The sequence below is a fragment of the Achroia grisella genome, unplaced genomic scaffold (genome assembly GCF_030625045.1).
Source record: "Achroia grisella isolate CSIRO2021 unplaced genomic scaffold, CSIRO_AGI_Agris_v1 utg567, whole genome shotgun sequence".
In the NCBI taxonomy this organism is placed as follows: domain Eukaryota; kingdom Metazoa; phylum Arthropoda; class Insecta; order Lepidoptera; family Pyralidae; genus Achroia; species Achroia grisella.
The window spans coordinates 2,357,490-2,384,819 of record NW_026712947.1 but is presented as its reverse complement, the minus strand read 5'-3'; the positions used below and the strand labels follow the sequence as shown (position 1 = coordinate 2,384,819).

At 34.2% G+C, this 27,330-nt stretch overlaps 1 protein-coding gene across 1 annotated transcript in view; it reads left to right on the top strand.

Annotated features, from left to right (window-relative positions):
- The window catches only part of LOC131848695 (choline O-acetyltransferase), a 39,678-nt gene extending 13,872 nt beyond the window's left edge, over positions 1-25,806 (top strand). The window contains exons 4-10 of the mRNA XM_059198624.1: positions 3,202-3,379; positions 5,379-5,557; positions 17,751-17,971; positions 18,949-19,071; positions 20,414-20,585; positions 24,015-24,215; positions 25,600-25,806. Of these exons, the coding sequence (XP_059054607.1) occupies positions 3,202-3,379; positions 5,379-5,557; positions 17,751-17,971; positions 18,949-19,071; positions 20,414-20,585; positions 24,015-24,215; positions 25,600-25,806 (1,281 nt within the window). The remainder of the gene's footprint in view (positions 1-3,201; positions 3,380-5,378; positions 5,558-17,750; positions 17,972-18,948; positions 19,072-20,413; positions 20,586-24,014; positions 24,216-25,599) is intronic.
- The last annotated feature ends 1,524 nt before the right edge of the window (positions 25,807-27,330 follow it).

Sequence of the window (27,330 nt, the reverse complement as noted above, 5' to 3'; positions counted from 1 at the left end):
CCTACACACACAATCATACTCATGAATACAAATGTATGTCGTGCGAGGAATCGAACCCCCAATCATCGGAAGTAAATCAGTTTGCTAAACAGCTAGACCACCGAGATGTGCTCAGACAAAACCATTATTAAACCCACAATAATTGCATCTGTGTAAACCCGGGGTGGGAAGTTAGTCACTACATAGTATAAAACAAAGTCGCTGTCGCTGTCCGTCCCTATGTATGCTTAAATCTTTAAAACTACGCAACGGATTTTGAAGCGGTATTTTTAATAGATGGGGTGATTCAAGAGGAAGGTTTATATGTATAATACATGTACACCCGTACGAAGCCGGGGCGAGTAGCTAGTGCAGAATAAAACATTGTAACGTCTCAATGCATTCGATTTTCCCTCCGACGTACCCTAACCCCTCTGTAACTTTATTACTTACTTCAATCTCAAGGTAACTTACTTAGCACTTAGAAACCGCTGCGGAGCACTTTATCACTTAACTTGACACCGCTAAGTTTGTAAACTCCACGTTTGGAATACAGTAAACTCCATTTTACTGGTTAGTCACTCAAGTAATTGGACATTCTATGTTCTAAGATAGATAGATAGAATCCCTGCTGGCTGTTAGGGAGCTCCGTAGCCGTAACCGAATCTGAAATAAAAGTTTCGGATAATATCGGATAGGAGCGGAGCCTAATTGAGACACGTTATGTAACCATTTTATTTTCATCCAATTAAATTTGTGTGGGTCAAAAGTCACGTAGGTATTGCGGGCAACGAGGCAGCGGATGTTGCTGCCGGGGAGGCGAGTCGACTGCATAAAGCACCTGAGTATGCCAAATTCCCTTTGACCTACGCTAAGACTTTATATAAAAAGGACTCTCGCATTTCGTGGCAAAACAGATATATATCCGCTGAACAGGGAGCTCATACTCGCAAGCTCCTTCCTCGCCTTGAAGACATTCGAGACTTCTTTGAGATTGAGCAGTCTTTCCATCTTACACAAGTATTAACATGACACGGATACAATAAGACATACCTTAAGCGTATCCACATCGTAGACAATGCGAATTGCCCCTGTGACGGATTCAGTGACCAAACATTTGAGCATCTGTTTAGCCAATGTCCCATTTTCAGCAAAGCTCGACACGATCACGAACAAACGTGCCGAATATTTGGTATCAGCGCTCCCTATGATCTCATCGCTCTCATAAAAAAGTCAGAAGCTCTGAATTCGTATAATTTATTCGCTAAACATATTGTAAATAACCTCAAAAAGATCAACAAAACATAATAATTTGCAAAATCACAACATTACTATATTTGAATTAAAAAGAAATATATATTTATTCATTTACATATGTATATAACTATAGTATAAAACATCCCCTCCAGAGGAACACATTATACAATTAAAACTATGGTCGTATCAAATCGCGGCTGAAGTACTACATAATATATTTATAATAAAAAAAAATGTGATAATAAAAACTGTAGAGAAACAAATAAAATTAATAAAAAAAAATCACTTTATTTAAATGTAACCATTTTTTTCAATAGTATATGCTGGTAGTCACTCTATTCTCCCAAATTTGAATTTAAATGAATCTATATTATTGGAAATATGTACAAAATTTAAAAAAAAAATACGAGCTGAGTATCTTGTCAGTTCTTCTCATCTCGAAATCATTCGGAACTGACGGTGGATTTGACATATCATAAGTCTGTAATAGACCTACATGAATAAAGATATTTTGAATTTGAATTTATTAATTATTTGTATTTTACTTTGAAATTCGTTAAAAAAATATATCCGTAACCGAAATTATCCGAAACTAACGGATAATCCGAAATAATTTCATATCCGCATCCGTATTCGTATCTGGTATAATAATCATTCCTATATCCGAAACGTATCCATATCCGAAACTTCATATCCATAACATCCCTGATAGATACATAGATAGATAGAATATATTTTATTTGCAACATACAGTAAAGAAGAAGCACAAACAATATTACAAGCACACATGTAAAATATTAATGAAACTTTCATAATAGGCTAAAATGTCCTTCATTCATTCATAATTTAACAGCTGCTCTTGTCGGTGGAGCTCCCGCCACCTTACACGATCTTCTATCAGTCCTAACCTTAAAAATGTAAAGTAAAAATAAAATTATTTAAAAGAGCAACACGCAAGTTTCTTGCTCGTTCTTCTTATGATGAGACTGCTTTCAGAACGAGCGGTAGACTAAAAAAATGTAATGACTATTCAAAAGTGCTTCAATGTAAGTTTATTTGAATAAATTATATTCTATTCTATTCCTTTTAGCTGTTGATAAGACACGACTCCAACTTTTTCTTTAACTTGCTTGATATAGCTGTGTCTTGGACATCTCCTTCCTATCTATTTTTCCTTCAATAATGTTATTAATTAGTTCGTCGTGTCGTATCAAGTGCCCCAACATTTTTTCCCTCCTATTCTGAATAATATAGAATAGAAATAGAAATAATCTTTATTCAAATAAACTCATTACAAGCACTTTTGAATAGTCATATTTTGATTCTACCACTCATTCGGAATGCAGATTCATCACAAGAAGAATGAGCAAGAAACTTGTGTGTTGCTCTTTTGAATAGATGCTTTTTTTTGGTATGTTTAGTTATTTATTATGTATTTAATATCTATGATCTGTCTCTTTTCTTTAACCTTTCAAGCACTTCTTCATTCTTTATTTTATCTTTCCAGATAATTCTTTCCATTCTTCTCCAACACCACATTTCAAAGGCTTCTAGTTTGTCTCTTTCCTTTTGTGTCAATGTTCACGTCTCACAGGCATACAAGGCTATACTCCAGATGTAGGTCTTGATAAGTCGTTTCCGAGAGGACTTTGATGTATTAGCTCTCAAAAGATGTTTTTTTATCATTGAACGCTTTATTTGCAATAGCTATTCTAATATTATTGTCCTTAGTACATCTGGAGTCGCTGGTAATCAAACTACCTAAATATTTAAATGTGTCTACATTTTCAAAGTGTATTTTATTTATTCTTGTTGTATTTCTGTTATGAGGTTTATGTTTTATTACTGTCATTATTTTAGTTTTCTTGGAATTAATATTTATGTTTCAAAAAATGTATTCTATAAATGTCCTACATGAATAAATTATTTTAGATTATAATTATATGTATTTTTATTATCTGTCAGTTCTACCCGATCCCGGTGAAAGCTGCAGACCGAGGCAGATTGACTCCAGGGGAGATCCAGGCTCAGCTTCTACACGCGATGGTGGACGCGGCCGGCGCCCCGCCCGCGCCCCGAGTCGGGCTTCTCACTTCCATGAACAGGGACCAGTGGGCGAAGGCTAGAGAACAACTTATTAAAGGTACAATTTCATTCCAAGATGGTAACTTTATAGAAAGTCTTCTATCTATGGTATATCTAGTTCTGGTGACGGGAGTTTGCTTTGTAAACTGTAAATGGTATGACATAATTGTAACTTTATTTATTAATTGAAGTATCACAAAAATATAGTATATATAAATAAGTAAATACACAATAGAAAATAGACGAGGAAAAATGTTAGGACACTTGATACGGCACGATGATTTCATGAAAATTATTATTGAGGGGAAAATAGAAGGAAAGAGGGGGAGGGGAAGACCAAGGAATAGCTACATCAAACGAATTGAGGACAAAATGGGAGTCGTGTCGTATCAAGAATTAAAGAGCATGATGGAAGATCGCGGAAAGTGGCAAGAGCTCCACCGACAAGAGCGTAGCTCTTAAATTATGAATGAATGAAATAAATAAATATAATAAACTAGATACGCCCGCGACTTCGTCCGCGTAAAATCACTATATTTCCATATAACCTTTCATATCCTCTTTCAAGATCTTGCAACCCTTTTTTCGCATTAAAAAGTAGCCTATGTCCTTTGTCAGGGTCTAGAGTATCTGTTTACCAAATTTCATTTAAATCGGTTCAGTGGTTTTGCTGTGAAATTGACACAAGGAGACAGACAGACAGAGTTACTTTCGCATTTATAGTATTCAATTAAGTAAGGATATAGTAAAGATGTTACAATTTTTTTATTATTTATGATATGGTAATATAGGCACAGAGCCTCACAATATTATACTTTTGTATACAAAACTTAAAATTATTCCTATTATTATACTATCTTTCTAAGAGGAACAATAAAGAGTTTTCATTCATTCATTCATCCATCCAAGTCATTTCATACTAGGTTTACCGACAACTGTTTTGCTATATAAATTAATATCGCTATTAAAAAAGAGGGGTTAATAGAAGAAGGGTGAAAATTTAGAACTGTATGTACTTAATGTCAAATCATAAAACAAATATATCAATTTCTTTAATTATGTTAGAATAATAACATTTTTGATAAATAAATTGAGGTGGGCTATCCTTATCACATAGTGGTATAAAGGACTTTTTTTTTATTTACAGTTATTACTATAAATAAAAAAAAGTCTTTATACCACAATCCTTCATCCAGTTCTTTATAACAGTTGGCCGAAGCGGCAGATATTTCTGCCACTTCCTTTGTGGCCAACTGTTTTGCCTATTTTTTTTTATAATTATCCTGTATGTACATGTATTTTTTTTAATTTTTACTAGCTACTCGTCCAACTTCGCCCGAGTGTACATGTATTATATATAACCTTCTTCTAGAATCACTCTATCTATTTAAAAAACCGCTTCAAAATCCTAGTTTTAAAGATTTAAGCATACATGGGGACGGACAGACAGCGACAGCGACTTTGTTTTGTACTATTTTTTTTTATTTAATTAAAATTAATTTGTAATAATAATAATGATATATTTATTCTATTTTATACATTGTCACTAATTTATAGGACGTCATCACTATGTAATGATGATTAAGGTTAATTACCTTAAATTACTTATTGTATGTACCTCTAATACCCTAATCTATACATATAAATAAAATTGGAGTGTCTGTTTGTAATATTGAAATAACAGTTTCTTACTACATGCATATTAATATAAATACAGTACACATACGGTTTTTTTTACAATTTTTGTCTATCTGTATGTCTGTCTGTATTAGCTGGAAAAAACACTTTTATTGGCAGGTAGTTGATGTAATAAGAAGTAACTTAGGCTACATGCATATGAATATAAATACGGTACACACACCAAAATAACATTTTTCACAATTTTTATCTATCTGTTTGTTCCGGCTAATCTCTGAAATGGCTGGACCGATTTTAACGGGACTTTTTTTGGCAGGTAACTAATGAAATAAGGAGTAACTTAGGCTACTTTTATTTTAGAAAAATAAAGTTAAATTCCACGCGGAAATTCTCGGGTACAGCTGTTACTTTGTTATCAGATGACAACAACCGCACAAATCTGGAGCTGATCTCACGGTCCCTGTGCATCCTCTGCCTGGACGAGGCGGGCGGAGATCGAGCGGACACGGACGCTGATACTAACGCCATGCTGCGTGCCATGCATGGAGCTGGTACCTCCCACCATTCTGCCAACCGGTGGTTCGATAAAACTGTGCAGGTACGCTATTACAATGTGTAAGATTATAGCCTTGTATCATACGTACGTTAAGTGTCATTCTACAATAGACACTGTCAGTCTCCAGTCAATCACGATGTCAGTATATCTGTCGTGAATAAAATCCGTTATTGGGAGTGGTGGCTGTATGGGCTGAGTCCTTTTGCCTTTCCATGAAAAGGGAAAAACTGAAACAAAAAAAAAATTGGGAGTGGTTGGTTTTGCGTGACTTGACCACGAGCTGTTGAAGGGAAGTGACGTTTGTTATATTTTAATTATTAAATCCTAAATTATCTAAGTAATCGTTTAGAGATAAGGGAATTTACTCTCAAACGGTAAAGTTCGGCCTGTGGGTACTATGATTATTATAATATGGGAGGTACTTAATTAAAATGGTATCTATACATATAAATAAAATTGGAGTGTATGTTTGTAATATTGAAATAACAGTTTCTTACTACATGCACATGAATATAAATATGGTACACATACACCAAAATATATTTTTTTTACAATTTTTGTCTATCTGTCTGTCTGTTTGTATTTGTCAGAACAAACACTTTTATTGGCAGGTAGCTGATGTAATAAGAAGTAACTTAGGCAACATTTATTTTAAATTAAATTCCACGCGGACGAAGTCGCGGGTACAGCTAGTTGGAAATATAGCAGTCATAGCTCAGGACATATGTTTGATTGACGTCTCCTTTATACGAACATACATAACACGGTCGCTTAGACTTTCCGTTTCTGACAGGTCGAGATCGAATGGGCGATGTAACTTTCTTTTTGATCACTACAGAAACAAACATGGCCTTGAAACAGCGCAGTTTGATGTGGTTTGACTTTTAAAAACTATTATTTTTATATTTAAACTAACTTTTGCCCGCGGCTTCGCTCGCGTTAATTTAGGGGTGGAATTTATCAAAATCCTTTCTTAGAGAATGCCTATGTCATAGTAGCTTTATGCATGCAAAGTCTTAGCCCGATCGGTTTAAAATTGACAAAGTTGCATACAAACTTTCATCCTCTATTTTATCCCCTTGGGGGTAGAATTAATCAAAATCCTTTCTTAGCGGATGCCTACGTCATAACATCTACTTGCATGCCAAATTTCAGTCCAGTGGTTTGGGCTGTGCGTTGATAGATCACTATGTCAGTCACCTTTGAGTTATATATATTTAGACTAGAGGGTGCATGTGTGCGCGGGCCTCAAGAGGCCCGCGAGGCGTTGTCGTAGATTTTTTTTGTGAAGACGGTTTTCTTTTCGTTGTTAGAGTTGTCTGTTTTGATACGATTAGGTGACTTCCTATTGTAACAGTGAATTTCTGTTTCACGTGTACCATATATACCTGTGGCGAAACTTTGTATTGTAATGGTCACAATACAAAACCTAACCTAACCTACCTTTCTGTATACTATATTATTCTGAGGCCATAATTTCTACTGTAAAGAATCGCAATACCAAACCTAACCTAACCTACCTTTCTGTATACTATATCAATTTCGGTTCACAGTTTCTGATGTAGAGATCATAATACGAAACCTAACCTAACCCACGTTTCTGTGTACCTTATTGATCTGTGGCCAATTTCCATATTCTCCTGTCTATAGACCTAACCTTATCTTACTTTTCAGTATACTAATAGTCTGAGGCAATAATTACTATTGAGTAGCAATCTAACCTAACCTACCTCTCTGTATATATTTTTGACCATAATTTCTATTGTAAAGGAAATAAAGAAAAACAAAACCGTCTAGGTTGCGTGTGGGTCGTTTTAGCTGATTTTTTTATGGTGAAGGTTTTCTTTTCGATCTTGGTTGGCAGAAACATGTTTTGATACGAAACTATACCACAAATGTCAATTCCTATTGTAAGAGTGAAAAAAACGAAACCTAACTCACTGTTTGTATACCGTATTGACTTATGGCGCCACTTTGTATTGTAATGGTCCCAATACAAAACCTAACCTACATTTCTTTACAATATATTAGTCTGTGATCATAGTTTATAATGTAGAGAACAGAATACGAAATCTAACCTAATTCACTTCTGCATACCGTATTGATCTGTGGCTATAATTTCTATTATAATTGGCCATTATATTACTACCTAACCGAATACGAAATACAAAATCATATCGAACCCTACTTTCTATATACTAATTAGTATGGGGTCGCTATTTCTAATGTAGAGGTCATAAAACTGAACCTAACCTAACCAACTTTTATACCTTATAGAATAGATCTGTGACCAAAATTTCTAGTGTAAAGAACATATAAATCATAACTGTATTTTTTACACGAACGATTATCATTTAGAATAGTCACCAAAGCAAGAATGAATTCCAAGATAGTCTCTTTAGCTGGTAATAAACCGTGGATATCATACAATGAAAGAAATGTATGGACAAATCTTATTGTCATTATTTACAATCTGAAAATTTTACACATTTTGCAATCTTCCAATTACAAAATCCAAAGACACAAATTATTCAGAACAGCATTCATGAAAATAATTTCGACATCGAAAATGTTCAATATTTGTGTGAGTTTTTATATCACAATCCAAAACTAATTTGATTTTTGTGGTCACCTATACTATGGTATAGGCGAAAAATTGACGTCTTCGGCCGCAGTATTTAATTTTTATTTTTTTTTATTTTGGCTTAGCTACCAGGGTGGCAAAAAAAACGTCCATACATTGTCAACTCCTTCTAATATTTCAACAACTTACATCGGTTTTCATAATAAAGATTTCCAAATAATTTTGATAAAAGCCTTAGGGTTATTATTTATCGTAGGTAAAGGGCCTACGATAAATAATAACCACCCATCACTCTTTTAATTACAATATCATAAATATTAAAATCGGGGAAAGTTTTTAGCGCTGGCAATACTGAGATTCAATGCCATCCCATAAAAGCTGACTCGCTGCATAGTTACCATGTACCAAAATAAAAAAATCTTCCAAATTTTGTTCAAAGTCAACCTCGGCGGCCATCTTGGATTTTTCCATTTTGATACTTCTGACATATATATTACATGACGACAGATATATTTCGTCCATATGTTGTACAGAGACACGGTCCTTTTAGTGGGTCCTTAGTAAATATTACTTTCTACGAAAATCTATGCATGGTGTTGCCACCTAATTTTACAAAAATTTGCATAAAACTATTAAGATGAGATTTATTATAGATACCCGTCACTTTTATTTTTAAATTTCGAAAAAAAAATTCCCACAATTAAGGTTTGCAAAATTACCCAAAAATCGGGGAAAATAATATACTTCACGTCTTTGCTCCATAGAAGTAACTTGCTGTAAGGAATAAAATAGTACCCCAAAAATGAGTTTTAAAACGTCCCTAAACTTGTCATCGGGAATAAAGTACCCTAACTCGGCCGCCATCTTGAATTATTCCATTTTAAATAGTTTTAACATATACACCTTGGTGAGAAACATTTCGTCCATACATTGTACAGAGCCAAGGTAACTCCTTCTAGTAGTTCCTAAGTACTGTTTACAATGGAAATCTATGTATGGTATTGCCAGCTCATTTTAACAAAAACCACCTAAGACCCCTTGGGGATTATTTTTGACAGATCGTCATCATTGTTTGATCTAAAACGATGAAACAAAAAATCCCACGTTTTTTTACTTCTCTCCGATATTACCCTAAAATCGGGGAAAATTTTTAGACCAGATAGTGCTTCGTACCGAGAGTTTCCACTGTTCCATAAAAGTCAACTCGCTGCAGTGACGATGGGTACCTGAAAACTGAATTTAAAAAAGTACCCTAACTCGGCCGTCAGCTTGGATTTTTACTTCTTAATACTTTTGACGTATTCACCGTAGTAACAGAAACATTTCGTCCATACATTATGTAGAGCCTCGATGACTTCTTGTACTATTCCCTAAGAAAACTAATCTAAGGTGTTGCCAAATAATTCTGATAAAAACCACGAAAAACCCATAAGGGGATGATTTTTGACAGATATCCATCATTATTTTGTTTGAAATATCGAAAAAAAATTCCCACTTTTTTAGACTTGTCTTCTAAATTACCCCAAAATCGGGGAAAATTTTCATACCATTTTTCCTTTTTCATCCATATATTGTACAGAAACACGGTCCTTCTAATGGGTCCTAAGTAAATATTACTTTTTACGAAAATCGATGTATGGTGTTGCCACCTAATGTTACAAAAAATCGCATAAAACTATTAAGATGAGATTTATTATAGATCCCAATCACTCTTATATTTAGTATGTAAAAAAAAATCCCACATTTTGGTTTTGCAAAATTACCCAAAAATCGGGGAAAATTTGTAGCCTAGGTAATATTTCAAACCGAAATCTATCATGGCTCTATAAAAGTCGACACGCTGCAAGGAAGCCAGGTACCCCAAAATGTATTCCTAAATTTATCATCAGAGATAAAATAGTCGAACTCGGCCGCCATCTTGGATTTTTCCTTTTTGAATACTTTTAACTTATCCACTTTGGCGACTGAAACATTTTGTCCATACATTGTACAGAGCTAAGGTGACTCCTTCTAGTAGTTCCTTAGTACTGTTTACTATGAAAATTAGTTAATACTTCGCACCGAGAGTTTCCATTCCTCAATACAAGTCAATTCGTTGCAGGGATGATAGGTGCCACAAAACTGAATTTTAAAAAGTTCTTAAAATTGTCATCATAGATACAGTATCCTAATTCGGCCGCCATCTTGGATTTTTCCTATTTAAATACTTTTAACATATACACAGAGCCCGGGTTACATACACCTAGGAGTTCCTTAGTACGGTTTAGTATGAAAATCGATGTATGGTGTTGCCAGGAGATTTTGACAAAAACCACCTAGGACCCTTTGGGGGATGATTTTGGACCAACGCTCATAACTGTTTTGTTCAACTTAACGAAAAAAAAATTTCCCACGTTTTTTTACTTTTCTCCGAAATTACCCCAAAATCGGGGAAAATTTTTAGACCAGGTAAAATTTTCCACCGAGAGTTTCCATTGCTCTATAGAAGTCAACTCGCTGCAGGGATAAATGGTACCCCAAAATTGAATTTTAAAAAGTCCCTAAAATTGTCAACATAAATTAAGTACCCTAACTCGGCCGCCATCTTAGATTTTTACTTTTTAATACTTTTGACGTATTCACCGTAGTGACAGAAACATTTCGTTCATACATTGTATAGAGCCTCGGTGACTCCTTCTAGTACTAATCTCTAAGAAAACTGATGTAAGGTGTTGCCAGATAATTCTGACAAAAACCACCTAAAATCAATAGGGGGATTGTTTTTGACAGATTTTCATCATTCTTTTGTTTGAAATGTCCAAAAAACATTTTCCCCCTTTTTAGGACCTATCTCAAAAATTACCCTAAAATCGGGGAAAATTTTTATACCAGGTAATACTTTGTGTGGAGACACATCATCTCTCCATAGAAGTCGACTCTCTGCGGGGTTGCCAAGTGTCCTAAAACTATATTTAAAAATATCCCAAATTTTCTCCGAAAAGCAAAACTCCCCTATCTCTGCCGCCATCTTGGATTTCTAAAATTTCATAATTTTCCCTATAGGCCGGGTCCTTCGGCTATCCGACGCCGCACAGTGCGTTGAGCTAGCACACTCGTAGGTACCCTATCAATTTCAGTTTTTGAAGCTAGACCTCAATTTCAAAATTTGTCCCATGATGTATGGGTGTTGCCAGCAAATTCTGACAAAATTCCCCTAAAACCCTTCAGCGGACGATTTTTGGTAGACCAACAAGACTTTTTCATTTAAAATGTCGAAAAAAATTTTTCCCACTTTATGGGACTTTTCTCCAAATTTAACCCAAAATCGGGGAAAATTTTTAGCCCTGGCAAATGTTCTTACTGAGACTTACCCATGTCAGTAGGTGGCGTTTAGCTACGGGGTTGCCATGAGCAGCAAAAACGCGATTGAAAATATCCCAAAATTTTTCCAAAAACTAAATCTCCCATAGCTTGGCCGCCATCTTGGATTTCTGAAATTTCATAATTTTCCCTAGAGGCCGGGTCTTTCAGCCTCCCAATGCCCTACAATAGGGATCGGTAGTATCCCCGCAAGTACCCTAGGAATTTCAGTTTTTGGAGAGACACCCCAATTTCTATTTTGGTCAAACCATGTATGGGTGTTGCCAGCAAATTCCAACAAAACCCACCTAAAACCTTTTAGGGGATGTTTCTCGATAGGCCTTGATGCCTCTTTTGTCAAAAATGTCGAAAAAAATTTTTCCCACTTTTTGGACCATTTCTCCCAAATTACCCCAAATTCGAGAATTCTTTTTAGCGCTGGCAATACTTCTTACCGAGACCCATCATCGCCCCATAGAAGCCGACTCGCTGCGGGGTTGCCCTGTACCTAAAAAATGACTTTGAAAATAATCCGGATTTTTAGGACCAATTTCACACGCCCCCAACTCGGCGGCCATCTTGGATTTTCCAAATTTCATAATTTTCCCTAGAGGTCGGGTCCTTCGAGTTTCCTATGCCCTACAACGGGTGTCGCCAGCACCCCCGCAACTACCCTGGGAATTTCGGTTTTTGAAACCGTAGAAAATTTTCAACCAGTTTTTGGCAATTTTTTCGCCGCCATCTTGGATTTTAATTTTTTGTTTTTACGCCATATTCTGGGTCCCGCCGAGACGTGCCAAATCACTCTTTGAACGGAATCGATCCGAGCGAAACTGTAAAAGTTAGCCGCCATCTTTGTCCGCCATCTTGGATTTTCCCAAATTTCGGAATTTTCTCGTGGTCACCCTAGCCAAAGGAACATTTCCCCCATACATCGTCTCGACCCCCGGACGCTCCTTCTGGGAGAACAACTATGTCAATCAGTGAGTGAGTCACCGTAATGCAGCTTTATATATTATAGATTAACACGTTTATTGTAAGTTGGAATATTTATTATACTTTTAATGTTATCACTCGTTAATAAGGCAAATAAAAGATATTTAAAATTTTCAAGTCAGTTCAAAGTCACATCGTACATACCGACCCGACCTGTCTGAAACGCAAACAGTGAGTGCAGTCCTGCGTACAACAATCGTGCGTGCTTTAGCGCCATTTTGTAATTATTAATTATCATTGCAAAATGGCGGACATCTGACCATAGAGCAAAGACATAATTAGAGAGTTATTCTGCTTATGGAACAAAAATATAATATAGTGAATAATTGATGATATAATGAATAAGTCCGAGGTTGTTGGAATAAAAATACTTTATTTAACAATATAATTTCTGTGTATTTCCCACCATATTTTATTCAAGAATACATATTTTCTTTTTATAATTATATGGCAACGAAATAACCATATACAGCCTAAACATACCGCCCACCATGGACACACTGATGTGTCCATACTCTAATAACAAACAGATATTTTTTTATACAACAAATATAATATATTGATCAGAACCCAAAGAATTTCATTAGCTTACCAATATTACATTTGAACTATGTACTTAAAACAGTTGTATAATTTTATTAACAACAAATATGAAATTAAAACCTTATATATATATACCTATTTGTCTGTGACCGGAAGAATGCACAACTTAGATTTTGTCCAGATTATTAGAATCCACGCAGATCCGAACGAACTAATATTTAGATTAAATATAAATTTCTATAATTTGTGCAGATCTTTGTTCATGTTTTGTCATATATACAGATGTGAATCAGATATTATTCTCAGTGAGCAATGCTTTCAGAAGCTTCGTACTATTATATTAAATCATTTTTATATATGAATACTCAGAAAAGAACTGCATTAAAATATATTCCCGGTAAGTAAGCTATATTATATTTAATTTTTACACATATGATATTTAATGCTAACCCTTTAAACATAAAACCTTTCTTATTCCTTAATTATATTATTGCTTTTAATTAATTAATTATTCTGAACTGCTTAATAATTTTTAATATGGTGCTAATTATTTCTAGTTGATCTTTCTAATTTTTTTTATTTTTTTATCATGGATCTACATATAACTACATACAAGGTAAGTATACTCTTTTACATATATTTTTCTCTACTTTAGTGGTCTCTCTTTATACGACGTTTTCTGTATTTAGTGTACATATTCTCATACATAACTTCATTATACTTTTGTTTAAACTTTTTGTTTTTATGTACCTTTAATTCTAATAATGTATATTCCTTTGCAGATAAATTATTCCTGACATCTGGATGGACATAACAATGTACTGGCGTACTATGTGAAGATAATGACTTATATGTATTTGTAACACCAGATATTATCCAACCAAATACAGTTGATTGAGCTACTAAACAACCTTGTTTACTTTTCTTTAACCCTTCATTTATTACTGTACTGTAAACGTTAGCACCCAACAAGATATCAACTGTGCTAGGTATGTGATATTGTGGATCTGCTAAGTCTGAAATCGCTATATTATCCCATTCAATAGGAGTTACTCGAGTTACGGGCAGGATATTCGTTACAGATTTCAAAACATAAGCCGTAATCTCTATCTCAAAAGTAGAATCGATAATGGACTGTATCTTTATATTAACAACCGATTTTGACTTCGTACTCTCTTCTCCACCGACTCCGTGAATAATACTATTCGTCGGAACTGTTTTTAAACCAAGAAGCTGAACCGTAGCCTCCGTTATAAAACATGCCTCTGAACCTTGATCTAATAAGGCTCTTATGACCTGATGTTTCCCATTTCCCGACTCAGCCTTTACCAGAGCTGTGGCTAATAATGTAGTTTTATCCGATCCCCCTGTCGTAAAATAAGACACAACAGGTGTAGATTGTTGTTCCTCTTGTAATTCCGATTTTAAACCTGCCGATGTTTCTTTTTTAATTGACTCTGTTTTACAAAATTGTTGATTTGATCCTGACTTATTATTATATATTCGTGGATGTAATAGAGAATGATGTCGTCCCTTGCATATCCGACATCTGGCGGTGTTTTTACAGTATTTAGCAATATGATTAGAACCCAGACAAATAAAGCATATACCATTTTTATGAACAAAATCCCGTCTAGCATCGGTATCGGTCGCTGCAAACTTTTTACAAAAACCTATTTTATGAGAACCGCAACAATATTGACAACTAAATGGTATACTCTTCCGATCATCAGATGTATTAACATTAACCGTATGACATTTGATTGATTTACTGACATTACATTCTATAAACTCTAATGCTCTAAATCGACTAGTAAGGAATTCCTTAAATTGACAAAATGTTGGTAAACCGTCTGAATTAATACTGTTCGCAATATTAAATTCCCACTGCCTTTTTGTTTCCGGATCTAATTTTAATGATATAATGTGAATAACTAATACGTCCCAATTTGTAACATCAATTCCTAAACTTAATAATGCCTCTAAACACTCTGTTGTTGTATCTATTAAATCTCTTATTCCAGAAGCAGACTCCGTAGAACAATTTCTCTGACTAATTAATCTTTTAAGAATACAATGTGATAAATATTTTTTATTATTGTAGCGTTCCTCCAAAAGTGACCAACATCTACTATAATTAACGCCTGCAATTGGTATATGTCGCAATAATTGCTCGGCTTCGCCAGACAAATATCCCTTCAAGTAATGCAACTTTTCTACATTATTTAAATCGTTGTTAAAATGCACTAGTGACAGAAATAAGTCCCTAAAACTAGTCCATTCCAAATAATTCCCTGAGAAAATAGGAATGTTGATCTGAGGAAGACGTATTTGATATGACTTAGCACTAGAATTGATTACATTTGTTTCATCATTCGTATCAAATTTACATAAAATTAATTTTAAATCACTCTTATACTCTAAATACAATTCTTCCGTATTATAATAAATCTCGTCAGTTACATAGTTTGACCTATTTAATTTCTCTGAGTCACTACAACGTATGAGTTCCTTGTGACCAGAAAAGAATTCAAGCCATAAAGACTCAACACTTTCAAGCCGCGTTTCAATATACTCCTTAGTAAGCCTATCGTTAGAACTCTGTTTAAATTTATCTCTATTTTTATTTATTCTCAAATGTAAATCGTATTGACATTTAATAATTGAATCCATTTTTGTACTCATAGGAATTAAATAAAATGAACTAATAATAAATTTCTAATAAAATGTACAAATATTTAAATTTCGAATGGCGCGTTCTTTGAATTTCGAACTAAGTGACGCCACAAAATTTATAATCCAACAAAATTAAAATGTCCACAATACATAGGTAATTATAATACTACAAAATTAAAAATCCGCAACTAATTAATATTTTTTAACAAATATAATTTTAATCTTCTATTGTGTGTAAAATATGACGATTTTCTAAATTCTTTCTTCTCCAAAATTTACTATCCGTTTTATTTCAATATAAGGAAATGTAATGTACTCACAAATTGCGCACCGCATACACCACAACACTTTAATATTATTTGACTCCAATTTCACCGTTTTTCCATGCACATCATGCTTGGTTCCGTGGTAGCCTTCAACCTCGACCTTGATCCGCTCGTACGTTACTCCTCCGAGAGTTACAACCCGGTTCCTCCACTGCTTTAACGTGTAGCCTTGACGCTTTGCTAATGGAATGTTCTAGACAACGTCCCGCTGCCTAGTGTAACGTAGCAAGTGATAGTTAATATTTCCAAAAAACTATCTGAAAACCTGAACAATTTGTTTGTGTTCCAATCCGGCTCGTTTAGACCAATGAATAAGTCCGAGGTTGATGGAATAAAAATACTTTATTTAACAATATAATTTCTGTGTATTTCCCACCATATTTTATTCAAGAATACATATTTTCTTTTTATAATTATATGGCAACGAAATAACCATATACAGCCTAAACATATAATTTATAAATACTTAACTTGTCTTTGAAAAATAAAGTCTGTTAAAAAAATATAAGAAAGTGAAATTACATTTATCATCCATGCAAATACTCGAGAATGAGTGGACAAAAAATAGTTAAATCTAAACTCACACTAACAGTACAATACAGAAAGAAGAAGTTGAGTGTTTCAACTATATAAGTAGCTGTGACGTGGTCGAGTGGAATGAGTACTCACTAAAATGTCCAGACATTTGCCGGCGTGGTGGGCCGGGACATTGGGCTCCCTAAAATATGGTCGAGCGCAGTGATGGCTGGCTCATCCGTCATACTCGTGAACGAGTGCTGCTTGTAGAGACTGGTCTGCTCTTATCACTACGACTGATTTAATCTTATTGTATATTTATATCTGACCCGAAAAAATTAATGCTGGTTGGTTTGTATTCATACGTTTCGACTTCTAAATGTGAACTTACAAGGATTATTTAAAAGAGCAAGACACAAGTTTCTTGCTCGTTCTTCTTGTGATGAGACAGCTTTCCGAATGAGCAGTAGATTAAAAAGAAATGTGATGACTATTCAAAAGTGCTTCAATGTAAGTTTATTTGAATAAATGATTTTCTATTCTATTCTATTCTATAAATACGCATATAATATGGTAATCTTAAGCACAGATTTAGGGTTTATTTTAAACAATAATTATGATTTTCATTTTCGTAAGGGTTATTTTTTATGTATCTATATTACGCAGTAGCTGTGCACGCGACTTCGTTCGTGTGTTTATCAAAAACACTAACGCGATTCGCGGACATTTTTTTGGATCATTTAAAGTGAAATAATTCTTTCATATATATTTTTTTTGGGTAACTTGAACCGTTTATGCAGCGCACGCAACGGAAGCCCTCAAATATGAATAATTTTCTCCGTTTTAGTATGTAATATTATGTTATCTGTGGTTTTAGCAACATTTTTACACCGATGCTCCGCTCCTATTGGTCGTAGCGTAATGTTATATAGCTTAAAGACTTCCTCGACAAATGGACTATCCAACACAAAAAGAATTTCTCAATTGCAACTAGTAGTTCCTGAGATTACCGCGTTCAAACAAACAAACTCTTCAGCTTTATAATATTGGTATTTACTATTGGATAGGTGTATATGTTTTTACAACTTAGGACTACATGTCAATATGTCAAGAGTGATCCTACGATTGTTTTTCATGCAGGTCGGTTTGAACTCACGATCTACTACTTTCTAGAAGAATGGCAGCATGACTTTCCCCGTTCCCCTTTCAGCTATTAAAGAAAAACTTGGAGATACAAAAAACTTGTTCTTTCCAGCTGATCATCTCCTCAGATGGTACGGTAGGTATGTGCTATGAGCATAGTGCGGCTGAAGGCGTGGCGGTGGTGAGGCTTGCAGAACGGGCGCTGGCCAGGGCCGAGGTGGCATCCAGGCCTGCACCCCCACCAGCACTGCTGCCGGCACCACAGGCTATGAGGTGGAACATCACACCTGATGTTCATAGAACCATCGAGTATGCTGCTAGGGAGCTGGACCGGTTAGTATTAGTTTTATTATACAACAAGCATACGATGGTAAAGCAACAGCATACGGCCCATCTGATGGTAAACGGTTACCGTACCAGAGATGTCACGTGCGCGTTGCCGACCCTTGAGAAATCTTAATATATTCAGCGCACTTCTAATGGCTGCAGGTTCGATTCCGCAATACAAACATATTCATGAGTATGATTGTTTTCGGTCTGGATTTCATATATTTATAATATATATGTATTTACAAATGGATATAAATATGAATAAAAGAAGAGTATGTTTAGATAATATGACGACTGATAGAGATCAGTGGAAGAGAATGACATACTGCGCCGAACCCAAATAATGGGATAAAGGCAAGGCAATGATGATGATATATGTATTTACAAAAAGAAATATATATATTTATTTATATCATTATTCTTGTACCTACTATATAACATAAGCTCTGCTTACCTTGGTACTAGATGGCGTTGTGTAAATTGTCCTGAGATATTATTTAGTGCTGTACTAACGACCCGAACTGTACTAGATCTAGACTTTATTATTATTACCTTATATAGTAGAAAAATAAAACCCAAGGATAGCACTGAACTGTGTATATTTTCCATAATAATTTTTTTTTTCGGATTACTCTAATGCTGTTGGCCGCAGCTGGCCTTTACAGCTTCACCGGACTATAGGGGCGAGTGCAGATGGCACTCCAAACCAAAGGAAGGACTTATGGAGCGGTTGAAGGACAACGGTGGTGTGGCGCTGGTATATGTTTTTTTACAATTTAGTACTAGATGTCAATATGTCAAAGGTGATCCTACGTATTTATAACATGCAATATATATGTTAATATGTTATTAATAGCTAGCAATACTTTCGCATTTATAATTTAATAAGATTATTTATATTCACGCTAGATCCTTATGAATAAGCACAGAGAACAGAGTAACATCTTTTCTCTACTTTCATGATCTATACTTTTTTTCAGGGCTATATTAGACTTGGACTTCAAGGTTTACACATACCGCGGGTACGGCCGCGAATTTATGAAGTCATGCCGCACCAGCCCTGACGTCTACATCCAGCTCGCTTTACAATATGCATATTATAAGTATGTATTATATATAGATAAAAAAAATTATCTTAGTATAAACATATAGATTCATTTACAAGTAGTATCGAATGATTAGTTTTGGCGTGAGAGCTCGACAGACAGACATGCAGATTTACATTCGCATTTATAGTATTAGCAGTAACGTAGCTACATAGCTAAGGGCTAGTCCGGGCAGTGCCCCAGGGCCCTCAAGCTCAGGGGGCCTTCGAACCCTTACCAGAAAATCTCGATCGAACTGAACTTTTGAAAATTTCTCCCATTTTCAAAATAAATATGACTGGACCCAACTTTAATCATGGCAACTCAGTTGAGAGAAATTCGAAAGTTATACCTTCTGAATTCCCCTAAATTCTTTCTGTGGGTTAGCAGTGTTGTCAATTTGACGGATAGCGATATGTGAATTTTAATAAAACTGTAATGTAGGGCCCGACTGCTCAGCAGTGGGGCCCCATTTTTTTTGGCCCAGGGCCCTTGGTTACCACTACGCCACAGTAAGGATTTCATATTAATTTCAATACCATTCATATGTATGTTTATCTAAAAGATATTTATAGTTAATTTTAAACTTTCGTGTTTAATATACATTATTTAAATTATTAACCGGGTCTTAACACAAATAATTTTATGGCAAATAAAGGTATTTACCTCTCTCGACGTTTCGACTAGGTTGCACTAGCCGTGGTCACGAGCTGACTGGAGTAACAGCGATGTCAATGTAGATAGGTGACAGCAGTTTTTTCTTCATCTACCGTCACTAGATTGTTCAACGAAAGTTCGCGACACACAGCACTCACGGTATCCGTACACTTATCGACTGTTGATGCTACTGAACTTTGCTTGAATTTATTTATGACTGGATTCCACGCAGATGATAATTTTAAGTCATCCTCTCTGTCGAAATTGCAACCTAGTCGAAACGTCTAGACGATTGACGACCTTGGTGGTATAGCGGTCCAGCACACCGCTTTATGTCCAATGGTCGCGGGTTCGATTCCTCGCACGACACAAACATTTGTATGCACGAGTATGATTGTTTGTATCGGTCTGGGTATTTTCTATGTATAATATGTATGTATTTACGAAAAAAAAAAATCTATGTATTTATATCAGTTATCTAGTACCCATAACACAAGCTTTAGCTAGCTTAACTTGGGACTAGATGGCGCTGTGTGAATTGTCCTGAGATTATTATTATTATTATTATATAACGTCGAGAGAGGTATATACCTTTATTTGCTATAAAATTATTCGTGTTAAGACTTGGTTAATAATTTAAATAAGATATTTATAATATATACATTAGTAGCGTCAAATAAATAAATAAATAAATAAATCCCAGGATGTACGGATATCTGGTAAGCACATACGAATCGGCGTCTCTCCGGCGCTTCCGGGCCGGTCGCGTGGACAACATCCGGTCTGCTCACGAGGCAGCGCGCGCATGGGCCGAAGCCATGTCTTCAGCTGACAAGTCACCCCTCACTGAACCAGTGGACGACCACCAGAAAAAGGTCTCGTTCAATTTGTACGGGGTGAGGACATTTACAATGTAAGAGTAGTGGACACGTTTTGTTATCGGCTGGGACATTACTTGGTGCTAAGAGCGATCAATTACAGTGGAATCAGTATCACCATTACATAGTATACAACAAACTCGCTGTCGCTTTCTGTCCCTATGTATGCTTAAATCTTTAAAACTACGCAACGGATATTGAAGCGGTTTTTTTAATAGATAGAGCGATTCAAGAGGATGGTTTATATGTATAATACATGTACATGCGGGCGAAGCCGGGGCGAGTAGGTAGTCTACTATATAAAATTCTTGTGTCATAGTATATGTATATTCAGTAGGTATGAGAATAGGTTTGAAGCGGTTTTAGGGTTATAGGTAGAGTGATTCAAGAAGAAAAGAATCCGGGGCGAGTAACTAGTAATCATAATGATAATCATAATTATTTGTCTCAAACAAAAATTACTATAAATATTAAAAGTAATGAAGGAAACAAAACGGTCTATAACTCAGAATAATGATTCTTCAGTTTAATTTCAATTAGTCTTGAAAAAAAATCATTTAGTTGAGTTTCTTGCCAGTTCTTCTAAATTGAATCTGTACAGAACGTAAGGGAAAAATTATTAATATAGAAAACTTTGAGGTTAAAATGTCCTACATTCGCCTGTATGTATATCTATTATACATATAAACCTTCCTCTAGAATCATTATATCTATTAAAAAAAACCTCTTCAAAATCCGTGTGCTTAGTTTTAAAGATATTATTTTAATATTAAGCATACATAGGGACAGACAGCGACAGCGACTTTATACTATGCAATGATGATAAACTAATTCCACTATAGACACAAATTACACAAAAGATATGGTATTTACTTCACAACTCTTCATTTGAAAGTCGTCACTTATTAAACATCTATATGCTTGCGAATAATGGAATGCTGGTACACATGACTTTCTTCAATATCTCACATATCTTCGTATGCTTCTTTCATACTCTATTTAAACTATTTTGGAGATTTTCTTGCTACTTCTTTTATTTCTCTTACATCTTCCACTTTCTCTTAAATCTTCCACTTTTTCTTAATTATCTACACCTTTACAGAGTAAGCAGAGAGAACCGAGCGTACCAATAGGCTTACTCTTACTCTCCTCTCGTCTCTTTCTCTCTCCTTCTCTAGTCTTTTCTTTTATTTATTTTCTTAACTCTTGTCATGCGTACGGGATTTGATAAATATTGTTTATTGAAATAAATTTTATTGCAACTTTTTTATTCTGCCACTCATTTACAATGTAGATTTATTTAATTAAGAAGACAGATACAGAAGCAGAACAGAATAGAATAGAAATCGTTTATTCAAATAAACGTAAAATTAAACACATTTCAATAGTCACAGTAGCCATTCTTTTAATCTACCGCTCATTTGGATAGCTGTTGTATCACAAGAAGAACGAGCAAGAAACTTGCGTGTTTGTCTTGGTTCTCCCTTAACAGTTTATTATATGTAAAAAAAATATATTTTTTATACTGTTGGGCAATGAATGTAAGTATTCATTTATTTACTGAAGAAAGGATGATATTCACAGAAGTATAAAACTGTGTTGCGAATATAGACGCCCTTCTCCGAGTTTATATAATTAAAAAAAAATGCATTACCCATCATGTATTGTCTAATATATAAATAATAAACTTCAACACATATATATATAAATATTTTTATATTTAAGGTTTTCTGTACGACCATAACTGATAAATAGCACAATATTATGATATTTTAACATACGATAAAAAAAAGTTATGATTTTATTCTCTAAATTTCTGAACAGTTTGTATAATAGAATAGAATAGAAAATCATTTATTCAAATAAACTTAATTTAAGCACTTTTGAATAGTCAACATTTTTTTAAATCTACCGCTTATTCGTAAAGCTGTCTCATCACAAGAAGAATAAGCAAGAAACTTGTGTGTTGCTCTTTTAAACAATCCTTGTAAGTTCACATTTTACAAGTCGAAACGTGTGAATACAAACTACCAACCAGTACTAATTTATTTAGGCTCAAATATAAAAGCACAATAAGATTAAATCAGTCGTAGAGATAAGAGCAGACCAGTCCCTACAAGCAGCACTCGTTCACGAGTGTCATACTCGGGATGAGCCAGCCATCACTGCGCTCGACCATATTTTAGGGAGCCCAATGGCCCGGCCCACCACGCCGCCACATGTCTGGACATTTTAGTGAGCATGACTACTCATTCCACTCGACCACGTAGAGGAAGTTTCTTAGCGGCAAAATGGACGACCACCGGGTTTAGAGGTTTAGCACATTGTCTTACTTCCGATGGTGGCGGGTTCGATTCCACGCACTGTACAGACATTTGTATTCATGAGTATGATCGTTTGTGTCTGCGATTTTTCTATATATTATGTATTTTAAAAAATGTATTTATATGAGTTTTCTAGTAATACAAGCTCTGCTTAGCTTGGGACTAGATGGCGCTGTAAAATTTGTCTTGAAATGTTTCTATTATTATAATAAACAATATACGCATATACAAAGATATCTCAATTAATAATGTTAGATCTGTCTAAGACTTCCACGGTACCTGCATCCATGATTTTGCATCGTATCTCTACATGACACTTTCATTTGACATTCTTTCCACATGTCCTAACAAGTATAGCATGCCTCTCTTACTACACTGATATGTTCTTTAAAATTTACGCGCTCTTGGACTATGTTATTAATGTAACCTGCCAGCTACTATTTAATCACTTTCTTTATTTTCTACTTTCTTTTATTAATATGTTTTACGGCTCTGGATACAAGTCCTTTTTAGCCCAACATAAAATATAAAAACTTAAAAAAAAAAATATAATTTCTTCCCAGTGTTGGAAATAAATTTATATAAAGTCTTAAATAGTGCAGGCCTTGATAAGATCTCTTCTAGAGACTCCGGTACTTCATTACTATGTTCTTGAATCTCTCTATATTCAATGTTGCCAACTTAGTAACGTACCATTATAATATAAGATTCCAATGGGTATGTTTTTAGTGGTCTTTGAAATCAATTAAAAGTATTTACCATTTGGTGGGAAAATATTGTTTCTAGTATATTAGTAGATTTAGGGTAGTCTTATAAAGCGGAAAAAATAATGTTTACAGATTAAAAAAACATTGAAAAATATGGGAATAAATTAAAAATATGGGCAGTACAACAAGTATGGACAGTCATGTGCTGATGATTGGAATGGCAAATAAATGCATTTCCAGTTCCACAAAAAAATATCGTTTTGCTAAAACTTTGTTGGCAACACTGCTCTATATACTTATTATTAGACAGCACGTGCATTTTGAATACTACAATTAATAATATATTTATATATTATATATATATATATATATTTACACTATATGTCAACCATCAGGAACAGAAACGATTGGAGAAATTTGAAGAAGCAGCTCGTCAGCAGACCTCGATTATGGAAGCCAATATCCTGGGTAAAGGGATAGATAACCACCTGTTAGGGCTGCGGGAACTGGCGCGGGAGACCCTGGGAGAACTTCCACCAGTATTCACCGACGTTACTTACAAACAAATGATCGAATACAAACTCAGCACGAGTCAGGTAAGAATTAAATTAGATTAATAAATTTATTAAGCAACAATCATATACAGGTAAAAAAAAGACATGGATGGACTGTGTGAAAGATGATATAGTAAGAAAGGGAGTAAATAACGAGATGACTGCGAACAGTGATGAATGGAAGAGAAAAACAGATTATGACGACCACCAAACCACAAATAAATGGGATAAGGAAGAAGCAGATGATAAACAATCATATACAGTTAATAATTCATTTTTGTAAACAATTGATATGGTAAGAAAGGGAGTAAATAATGAGATGACTGCGAACAGGGATGAATGGAAGAGAAAAACATATTACAACGACCACAAAACCACAAATAAATGGGATAAGGAAGAAGCAGATGATAAACAATCATATACAGTTAATAATTCATTTTTGTAAACAATTTATATGGTAAGAAAGGGAGTAAATATTGAGATTACTGGAAACAGAGATGAATGGAAGAGAAAAACAGATTATGACGACCACAAATAAATGTGATAAGGAAGAAGCAGTTGATAAACAATCCTACACAGATGTTAAATCATTTTCATAAAGAATTTATTGGGATTGGATCCTGGGACTGCACTAGGCACGAGGCCTGTATCTCAGTAGACCAGTACTCACCCCTCGGTTGTACGGTTAGTAAATATTGCCTGATATCTGATAATATAATAGGTCTAACTTGAAATGGCCAGATCAAAGTGCCTTCTAATATGGTTAATTTCAATGATGGCTGGCACATCCGTTATTCTCGTGAACGGGTACTACTTGTGGGGCCTAGTCTATTCTTGTTATAGACACTGATTAGACAATACCTTTTTAGAAAATTGTGATAGTATATGCTGGTGGTCATTCTATTCTCCCAAATTTGAATTTAAACGAATCTGTATTATTGTATACATGTACATTTTGAAAAGAATATGAGCTGAGTTTCTTGTCAGTTCTTCTTAGCTCGAAAACACTTCGAACTGACGGTAGATTTGACATATTATAAGAGTCTGTAATAGACCTACATGAATAAATATATTTTGATTTGATTGTCTCTGAATAGTAATAGAACGAGCACCTACATCGTAATTTCATTGTGTGGAGAGACTCCTCCTAACGGACTTGGTGGTTTAGAGGTTTACCGCACCGGTTAGCTTCCTGTGGTCGCGGGTTTGATTCCTCGCACAATGCAAATATTTGTATTCATGAGTATGATATGATTGTTTGTATCGGTCTGCGTGTTTTTATAATATATATGTATTTACGAAAAAATATCTATGTATTTGTATCAGTCATCTAGTGCCTATAACAGAAGCTTTAGCTAGCTTAACTTGGGTCTAGATGGCGCTGTGTGTATTGTCCTGAGATTATTATCATTTCTACACTGTCAAGGTTGCGACCACTACCGACGGTACCTTCATGGGGTACGGTGCTGTGGTGCCAGATGGGTACGGCTGCTCCTACAACCCCAAGAAGGAGTCTGTCATCTTCTGCATATCCTCATTCACATCGTCCAGCGTTACCAACACAGAGGCGTTCCGCCAGTTCCTCGAAGAGGCCCTGGACTCCATGAAGTTAATGTTCCAGAACAGAAAATGAATCTTTCTCGAAATTTCGATCAAATTTCCGTATAAAGTTGAAAATATTGTCACGAAAATTTCAAATATGTCCGCATCTATATCTACAATGTCTATTATTCTTTATATATATATAATATAAGTGTCTTGAAGAATGATATATAAATTATACATATCAGACAGTGTTATATAAAATATTTAAACATATACAATCATTATTATTATAGAAAACTGAAGTTTAAAACTCACTCCTTAATTGTAAAATATATCATATATATAACTTATATAATATATTCACTTTATTATATCCTAAGGATTAGAAATTTGGACTTCAAAGTACCAATTAATACGAAATATTGGTGATAAAACCATTTTGGTTTTCTATAAACCACAATTTTTAGCATTTAAGTACAATTTAGATTAAATGAGATAATCTCGTTATACTATTTAGTTAAGTATAGCTTAGTATCTGAAGGGGCACTGAATACATATCAAACATGAACAGTAGTTGTAAATAGTATGTTTATTATTAAGATATAAACTTTATATAATAAGATATATATTTATATATAAGGATACAATTTTAATATTACATATATTGTCTCGAAAATTTCGAATATGTCCGCAATTTTTATTGATTATTATTCTTTATATATGTTTTATAATATATATATAAGAATGAGATGAGACATAAATTATACATATAATATATTATAAATTTGTTATATCCTGAGGTTTAGGAAATTGGACTTTAAAGTACCAATTTCATTATTAATATGAAATATATTGGTGAAAAACCACAATTTATAGTATTTAAGTACAGTTTAGATTGAATGAGATAATCTTGTTATATTATTTAGTTAAGTATAGCTTAGTACTCTGGGGCACTGAATACATATCAAACATGAACAGTAGTTGTAAATAGTATGTTTATTATTATATACTAATATATATGTATTATAAGATATATTATATAATGTTGTATTTAGAATGCTTGGTAGTGTTTCAGAACTGAAAATTAATCTCTCTTGAAATTATCAGCAATTTTGATATTAAAAACTTTGTCTCAAAAATTTTGAAATTGTCTACAGCGTCTATTATTCTTTATATATGTTATATAATATATATCTAATATAAGTGACTTGAAGAATGATATATAAACTATACATATCAGAAAGTGTTATATAAAATATTGAAACATATCATATATATATCATAACTTATGTAAATCATACTCTTATTAATGTTATTATACCATAAGTATTAGAAAATTTTGACTTAAAAATATTAATATTGGTGATAAAACTATTTTGGTTTTTATAAACCATAATTTGTAGTATTTAGATTAAATGAGAAAATCTCGTAATATTATTTAGTTAAGTATAGCTTAGTACTCTGAAGGGACACTTAATACATATCAAACATGAACAGTAGTTGTAAATAGTATGTTTATTATTAAGATATAAACTTTATATAATAAGATATATATTTATATATACAATATTGTATTTACAAGTAAATATTTCTTAATGTGATGTTCCAGAAC